The sequence below is a fragment of the Zonotrichia leucophrys genome, chromosome 17 (assembly GCF_028769735.1).
Source record: "Zonotrichia leucophrys gambelii isolate GWCS_2022_RI chromosome 17, RI_Zleu_2.0, whole genome shotgun sequence".
In the NCBI taxonomy this organism is placed as follows: Eukaryota; Metazoa; Chordata; class Aves; order Passeriformes; family Passerellidae; genus Zonotrichia; species Zonotrichia leucophrys.
Genome location: NC_088186.1, coordinates 1,500,666 through 1,509,399, shown reverse-complemented (window position 1 = coordinate 1,509,399; position 8,734 = coordinate 1,500,666). Strand labels below are relative to the sequence as shown.

The window sequence follows — 8,734 nt, the reverse complement described above, 5'->3', positions numbered from 1 at the left end:
GGAAGAGAGAACTCCAGCTTTTCCATGTCTTTAATTGTGCCTTAAGCTACAGAAAAAGCTTCTAAAGTAACACAGTCTCAGTCTGAATTTGTTGATCAAGGCTGTAACTGCATGACACGGTTTGCAGATCCTAGGGTGCTCCCTGCAAGATCATGAAAATGCATGGAAAATATCTTTTAAATATATCAGGTTTAAGAGATGGGAACCAATATGCTTTTATATGCAGCCTGACAGGATAAATGGACTTTTCCCAGCTGGACTGCATCCTGGTTTCCATAATTACTCACGTAGTTTCTGTTTAAATCAACTGGAGAGGAAGGTTTCAATATAAGTCCCTTAATATTTTAAAGTGTATAAAAGAGGGGAGGAAGGGCATATTCTGAGTCTGAGCATCTACATTTTCCTGCTTTCCTTCAGAGCAGCAAACTGTTATGAGAATTCTAATCTTCACTACACTTGCCTCAGTTCTCATGGCTGGTTTCCACTCTGTTTTCTTTATTACTTTCTTTTTCTTCCTGTCATTCTTAGCTTTCTATTTTTCAATCCCAGTTTGTGAAGGGTGTGGGTTCAGAAGGGTTTCCTTCAGTTCCCAGTCCCCTGAAAGCATGAGAAATTGCCCATTGAGCCAATTCTCACAGCAAGGTATAAAAATAGGAGTAAAGAAAAGGTTACACAATGCTTGGATTGCAGCAGTTTGTACTAATGGGGAGATTTCAAAGCCATGGTTTGAAAAACATTTTTTAAACCTTATCATTTCCGTTGATTTTTCTCTTCCCAAGCTGTGTTTCAGCTGCAGGAACTCACGTTGGATTGCTGGAGGAATTGTGCTGAGGCACAGGAGTCAAGAGCTGAGCAAGTCACGCAAAGCCAGAGGGGCCACTAATTAGTTCTCTTTAGCCATAATGAGCGATTCCTTTGAGAATCCTCTCCTAAGAGTTTCCAGCCAGATGCTTTTGTCTCTGCTGTTAAATAAGTGGATTAGAAGGCAAGTGGATTTGGGATGATTTTGCCATTGCAGCAGAGCACAGGTGACTCAGGAAAGGCTCTTGTGCAGGAGCACAGATGCTGCTGGCAGTGGCCACAGCCTGTGCTCCTGGGAGCACTTCACTGGAATTCAGAATTGCAAACTTGTGAGAAACTAAAAGTTATCACCAAGTCTGTGTTCACATGTTGAAAGTTTGCAGAATGGTTTCTGAGCTTTGTCTTTCCCTGCTTGCAAACAGCCAGCCATTAGCATAATTGTCTTTGACTTAAAAGGTGTTTATTTATATGAAATTTATTGAGCATTGGATTTTGTTTGTTTCTAATTTCCTTATAATGAGATAGACCTCTTTACCAGTTAATTATTATCAAATTGGAATGCTGAACAGTACTTTTGATATAATTTCCAAAACAATCTGCTCTTGATTCTAATAGCAGCATAATGCTTTCTTTCCTAATGAAATGTCTGTGTTAAGCCCCAGAGAGGAGCATTAACCTTGGATTAAAATCAGAAGAGAAATGAAGCACACTGAAAATGAAGCACACTGTGGTAATTTTGTTGTTGTTGTTCTTTGAAAAATAATTTTGTGAAGAAAAAGAACTACAAGCTGTATTGAATGTTCCTTACACCGATTACATTGTGTGCTTTTTTACCATCTTTTACTTCTAACCTTTTTCCATTTGCCAGGCAGAAACATGAGTTTTTGGATAGAGTAAACCCCTTTATTTACTGTTCAGCTTTCCAAATGTCCAAGGCATCTGAAACTGATGGTGTAGAGAGCAAAGTTCCATCTTCCTCATGCTGAAATGCCAGCTCATGCAGGACCTGTCCCTGCACTCCCTCGTGTTGTCCTGTGTGACACTCCCCAGGGCTCATACTCATCTGCCTTCTCTGATTGAGTTCTGGGGGATGAGGAGTGGTTCCTCAAGCTGAACCTCGGGGACAGCATTTGGGACAGCTGCTCTTACTCCTGCAGGGGTGAGATTGCAGCAGTGTGCCTGGGCAGTGCTGGCATCCAGGGATCTCTGAGGGATGGCTGCATCTGCACTGCCCTGGCCTGGAGCACGAATGGGTGTGTGTGTGTGTGTGTGTGTGTCTGTGTGTGTGTGTGTGTGTGTGTCTGTGTGTGTCTGTGTCTGTGTGTGTGTGTGTGTGTCTGTGTGTGTGTGTGTGTGTGTGTGTGTGTGTGAGAGCTCCTTCTGCCACTCCCTGACCTCCCCAGATGTGCTGAGGTACCCAAATCTATCCCAGCTCTGATCTGCAGCTGCCAGCTCTGCTGGGGCACACTGGGTCTTGTTAAATTTAGAACAGTGCACAGAACCCAGTGCTAATCTCCCAAGTCTCAATCCTAGCATGTTGTAGTTCATGTTCTTTTGATGTGTTTTAATTTGCATGTTATTTTCTTTTTCTGATAGGAGTCTCCACAAGACAGTGCCATCACCCGGGACATCAATCGAACGTTCCCTGCCCATGATTATTTCAAAGACACTGGGGGAGATGGCCAGGACTCCCTGTACAAAATATGCAAGGTATTCTTTCAGCTCTCCTGGGCTGCTTTGGTAACTTGGATTCAGCATCCCCAGCAGTGTGGCTGCTGGCTGAGGAGAAGGGGCTGTGTTAGCATTGTCTGTCATGCAGACAGCCTCTGGCACCAGGCTCGGGCTCCTCTCCGTGGGCTGGCTCTGGTTATTCACACAGGAGCCCTAAAGCCCTCCCAGATTTCTCTGCACTGAAGTGTTTGGTGCAAAGATTTCACATCATTCCTGACCTGTCAGCCTGGATCAAGCTGGACAAATTATGTAACTGGAGATGACTGTGTACCTCCAGAGAGGTTATAAAGCCATAGGCATGCACTGAAGCTGATTATTAAAAGGTGGAAATCAGCAAAAATGGACAGCTCAGTGCATTCAGGTATCTCAGCTGGAATGGTTTAAGTTTCCAGCACTTTCTTTTGAATTCCTAGGGCTTCTCCCTCTTCCTAACATCCCTGTGGGACCTGTTTAGAGATAAAAGCACTCAGATAAGTGCTTGCAGCAATGTTGGTGCATTACTGGAACCATCCACTGCCTCTGTGTGTCCCACTTGGTTGTCATACAGATTTTCCCTTTGTTGGAATGACAATGGCTGCACTCCATCCATGGGAATTGTGTGAGCTGTGTTCAATGCATTGTTCTGTTTTAATTGTGTTTGTTACCTTGAGACAGGTACCAGTAAAGTCTTGATTCCTCTTTTAGGCCTACTCAGTGTATGATGAGGAGATTGGCTACTGCCAAGGCCAGTCCTTCCTGGCTGCTGTGCTGCTGTTACATGTGAGTGCTGCTTTACCCTCAGCTGCTTTAGAATTAAGAATAAATACTGCTCCACGTGTCTAGAACAGACTTCTGAGCTAATGGGGTTGCAGAGCACACATCCACTTCTATGTTGGTCAGTAATAAAGTGGTTTTACACAGGGAGGAGTGCATTGTTATATTGCTGTGGTGTTTGTGAGGACTCAGTGTCCATGCCCTTGTGTTCCCGCACTGGGACCCCTTCCATTCAGCCTTGCACTCATGAGCAGTAGTAGGCATGGAATTTGTGTGTAAGACAACACTGTAAATGTTTTTGTTACATGGTTTCAAGGTCAGATTTTAGCTTTTTATAAGATGTTTCTATTGGAATCAGTCAGAAATACAGATGGTGTTTGCCTTGTCCTGTATACACAGAGCAGGATTTAGGACATTGAAGGGATGTCAGTTCTCTGGGGCTCAGGGCAGGCTGTGCTGCCTGTGGGCTCTTGTCCTGGAGGTCTTTGTGCTTCTTGGTTTGAGAGGTTAGGGAAGGATACAATAATACCTTCATATTTTTAAAAGAAACTGTATTATGCTTTTTTAAACGTAATTGCTGTTGATAGAAGTGATCTCATCAGTGTAATATCCTTTAATTGCTGGTGTGTTCAGAAGCTAGAGAGAGATTTGTGGTTCTCAGGAGCAAAAGTTTTCAATTCACTCACGCTTGGGAAATACAAGAGCATTACAAATCTGTATTTGCGTATTTATAGACTGCTCTGTTTCAAAGTAATGTCTGCTTTTTGTCAGTGTTTCTGTTGCAAGGGTGGTTGGAGCTGCAGAGTTCCTGAGCCCAGCAGTGCTTTGGGGTTTCTTTTCCCCAGCTGTTGCTGCCATCGAGGGCTGAGCATGAAGAGCTCTCTGCAGTTTTTGGTGGAAGAGGAAGTCTGGCCTTCAGGGGAGGATTTTCCATACTGCTGTAAAGTCAGGGGAGGATACAGAGGAGATTGTAAACTCCATTCTTGTGAAACAAAAGCCAAGTGATTAATGATAACAACCTTTTAGTTCTGTGTAACTGTAATCTGAAATATTTCCTAGATGAGCAATTAATTCTTTATTTCCTCACTGAATGAGATAGGGAAGGGCAACTCTTCCTGCTGTGAGAACTGAACACTTTCACTGGAACAGATGTGCTTGCTTGTAGATCCTCATTGTCATGGCTCCCTTGCCCTAGAGAGATTCACTCTCATGACTGAGCCCTGTGTTATTCCAGAGTTCTCTCTTTAACAGTGCTTGTGGCTTCTGGGAATAATGTATGCATGTAAGGAAAAGCTAAATTTCAAATAAGTTTCTTTTCTTTTCAAAGATTCTCTTTGAAGTCAGCCTTTGGAGTGTGGCTGCTAGGGAAAATAAATAATAAAAACAAATGTTGCAGAAAAGGAAATTAAGTTTCTGTGAGTCCTTCACTACCAGTTTGGAATGTTTCAGCAAAGTTTTCTGTTTTAATAAACTCCATCTGCAGATTAATAATAGAATACTTGAGATGGATGTTCTGTTCTTTATAGAAACCAGCAATTGACCTGAAGTCAGACTTTTCTACAGAAATATTAAAACTGAATTTTAAGGGCAGGGAAAAATGTCAAAACACTGATGAGCTTTGAGTTTTCCTTCAGTTTTTGGCAGAAAAGGGAGATTGAACCTTTCCAAACTGGTGCTGGGTTGTGAGGTGTGGAACTTCTGTTAGCAATTACTGGTCTCTCTTAATCATGTCATCTAATAAACATCAAATGTAATAATGTCACTGAAAAAGGGAAATATATATAGTTAAGAGTAAGGGAAAGATCCTGTTTAATATCCTTCAGTAATACTGCTTCTGCCTTTTTTTATGTGGGTGACAAAGGGTTAGGCTGCTCAGAATCTGTAGGATTCAGATTCTGATGAGTTCTGGAGCCTGAGCCTTTCCCCTGCCTTTTCACCTGATGTGAGAGGTTTTAATGCTGGCTGCTAAATCCACTTTCCTGTCTCACAGATGCCTGAGGAGCAAGCTTTCAGTGTTCTGGTCAAAATCATGTTTGATTATGGACTCAGGGAACTTTTCAAACAGAACTTTGAAGATTTGCACTGCAAGTTCTATCAGCTGGAGCGCCTCATGCAGGTGGGGCTCACTGGGGGTGAACAGACCTGAGCCTGCAGTTCTGCCCTGTTCCTGTGGCATGAAGGGTGTTTGTGAGCTGGGAGTAAGCTGTGAGGAGGGTGAATGGTGTTTGTGAGCTGTGAGTAAGCTGTGAGGAAGGTGAATGGTGTTGGTGAGCTGTGAGGAAGGGTGAATGGTGTTGGTGAGCTGTGAGTAAAGGTGAATGGTGTTGGTGAGCTGTGAGGAGGGTGAATGGTGTTGGTGAGCTGTGAGTAGCTGAATGGTGTTTGGTAAAGCTGTGAGTAAAGGTGATATGGTGTTGGTGAGCTGTGAGGAGGGTGAATGGTGTTGGTGAGCTGTGAGTAAAGGTGGGGTGAGGGTGAGGATGAGAATGAATGGTGTTGGTGAGCTGTGAGTAAAGGTGAATGGTGTTGGTGAGCTTGAGAGGGTGGAGAGGAGGATGAGAGCTGTGGTGAGCTGGGTAAGGAGCAGGGTGGTGGCTGTGAGGGTAGGTGTTGGTGAGCTGGAGTGGCTCTGGTGGCAGAAGTGTTTGGAGCCTGTGAGAAATGAGGTCTTGCTGAGCATCAGCTGCAGGAGAAGCTTTGGGCTTAGAGGCCCATGGTTGGTGACTGTGAGGAGGGTGATGCGTGGCTGACTGGTGAGTCACTTATCTTCGGGTGTTGGGGCTTCAGTAAGTTCAAAAAGCCCAAATTATCTAGTGCTTTGTGTGTTTTACCTTAGGAATACATTGTGACTGTATAAACGACTTCCTGGAGATCAGCTTGAAGCACAATGTAAATGCTTCCGTGAGCTGTGAGGAGGGTGAATGGTGTTGGTGAGCTGTGAGGAGGGTGAGTGGTGTTGGTGAGCTGTGAGTAAAGGTGAATGGTGTTGGTGAGCTGTGAGGAGGATGAGTGGTGTTGGTGAGCTGTGAGGAGGGTGAATGGTGTTGGTGAGCTGTGAGTAAAGGTGAGTGGTGTTGGTGAGCTGTGAGTAAAGGTGAATGGTGTTGGTGAGCTGTGAGGAGGGTGAATGGTGTTGGTGAGCTGTGAGGAGGGTGGAGAGGCAGGACCATGGCAGCTGTGGTAGCAGGGGTCTCAGGAGCAGGGTGGTGCTGCTGAGGGCAGATGTTGCTGACAGCTGGAGTGGCTCTGGTGGCAGCACAGCCCCTGCTGGGCCCTGCTGAGGCAATCCCAGGCTCCTGCTGGGCATCCAGCCCAGGACAAGCCTTTGGCATCCTTAGGAGGCCCCCAGGCCCGTTCCTGTCCCACCTGGTGCATGCAGGGCCCTGCACTGGTGGTCACTCTGCCCAGCTTCCTTCTGTAGCTTGGGGCTTCAACTACAGTTCCAAAATAGCCCAAATTAACTCTCAGTGCTTCTGTGTGTTTTACCTTTAGGAATACATTCCTGATCTGTATAACCACTTCCTGGACATCAGCCTTGAAGCACACATGTATGCTTCCCAGTGGTTCCTGACCCTGTTCACTGCAAAATTCCCTCTCTACATGGTCTTCCACATTATTGACTTACTCCTATGTGAGGTATGTGTTAGAACTGGAGACTTGCACAGCTCCCAGCTTTTGACAGTTTGTCACTATCTTGGTTCATGTCCTTGTTACTATCTGTTCTCTCAGAGCAAGGCGTGTGATATTTTTATGTGGAAGTGTTACATTTCTGCAATGATAAAGAGTCCCAGCATTTTAAAGAAACAAATTAAGAATCAATAGCTATATAAAAGGTTATAATCTCCTATTTCCTATGGCACTGGTGAATCTATGTGAGAAGACTCTGTACAGCCTGATGAGAGCTGATTTACAGATATGTGGGCTCCCCTCTTCTGAAGTCATGTAATACACAATGATGACTTTTTATTTTCCTATCATATTATTGCATGGAGGCCATTGTGTATAAAATGGCCCAGCTGACTCTCATGCTGGTAATCTAACAAGCTTGAAGATCTTTCTCCTGGAAAACTTGAAGTCTCTCTATATTTCACAACTTCTATTTAGAGAGCAAAATTCTTTGTATTGAGACATTGTCTGTAATCCTGTATAGAACAGTGGGTAAGCAGTGTAATTACAGTCAGCACTCATTGCCATCAGTGAACAAATCCCATTTTGTACTGAAGCATCCTTGAGTTATTTAATGATTTGCTGGGTAACTTTATGCATCCATTCATGTTGGATCTGCACTTGTTCCTGTGAAGTGGCTGATTTCCTGCCTTTCCCTTACTGAAGGCTTTCAGCATTCACAAACCTCCTGGTCAATGTTTTTGCCCTTTCCCTGTGTCTGCTGCTTGCTTTGTCCATGTGCCAGTGGAATAGAAAGCAGCAGATGGTATGGAGAAAATCAATTCTGTTTGTTTAGAAACACATTTTCATTTTAATAAACAGTAAATGGGCTCATAGAGAAGTTTTAAGGGGTTTTTCATCATTTTAAAGTAATGGTGAAAGAATAACTCGGTGGGAAGAAGAAAAGAAGGATTTTGAAATAAGATGAGCAATGTGTCATGGTTATGAGTGGGACCTCTGAAGAAGGTGTGAGCTACTCCTGAGTACGGAACTGTTTGTATTTAATTTAATTGGAGAGTATGAATAGAACTCTTCTGAGGAGTAGAGGCAGAATAGATGCCATGGGACTCTGTCCTAAAGTGAGTCACTTTGTTTTCATTGCATGAATTATCCCAGTTTGTGAAGACCGGAATTTAATACATTGGTGTATAAATTACTGCATTTAAATCAGTGATTTTAGAAGTCACTGTATGAAAATTAAATTATCTTGAGCTGTCCAACTATTCATTAAGAAATGAAATTAAGTGCACAACATAATTTTAGAGTTTCAGACTGCTAAGGAGACAGTAAAACCAGTGTTGATTGTTTTGCTCTCTCTAATGACTCTCCAGTAAAGATATTTTGCCAGTTGTTTGCAAAGTTGTTCTTGTGCCTTTGATTTATATAGCACCTGGTTACACAGGTATCCTGGTTCTCCTTTTCACAGAAACTAGGCAAACAACAAACCCCACCAAATAAATTCCTATCCAAGCTTGTAAATACTGAGAAATTAAATTATTTTGTCATTATTTTTTCTTTCCAGGGAATAAGTGTTATCTTCAACGTTGCACTGGGATTGTTAAAAGTGAGTATACAGTGTTACACTGTGGTTTGTCCATCTTCATGCCCCATATTAAAATTAAGATGCCTGTTAGAAAAATACGCTGGCTTTTTGAGAAGCTCACAACTGCCTGTGGCACACGTGCTGTAATCTGGCATGTCCTGTGCAGCACAGTGCTTTTTTGGGGCTGGAATAGAAGGTTGCAGAAATAGAAACAAACACTCTTTGCTGAAGGTTAAGGAG

General features: G+C 43.4%; 1 protein-coding gene across 1 annotated transcript in view; it reads left to right on the top strand.

The window, feature by feature from the left end:
- RABGAP1 (RAB GTPase activating protein 1) overlaps nt 1–8,734 on the top strand; it is a 62,126-nt gene that overhangs the window by 41,814 nt on the left and 11,578 nt on the right. The window contains exons 14-18 of the mRNA XM_064728120.1: nt 2,398–2,511; nt 3,217–3,291; nt 5,276–5,401; nt 6,778–6,921; nt 8,474–8,515. Of these exons, the coding sequence (XP_064584190.1) occupies nt 2,398–2,511; nt 3,217–3,291; nt 5,276–5,401; nt 6,778–6,921; nt 8,474–8,515 (501 nt within the window). The remainder of the gene's footprint in view (nt 1–2,397; nt 2,512–3,216; nt 3,292–5,275; nt 5,402–6,777; nt 6,922–8,473; nt 8,516–8,734) is intronic.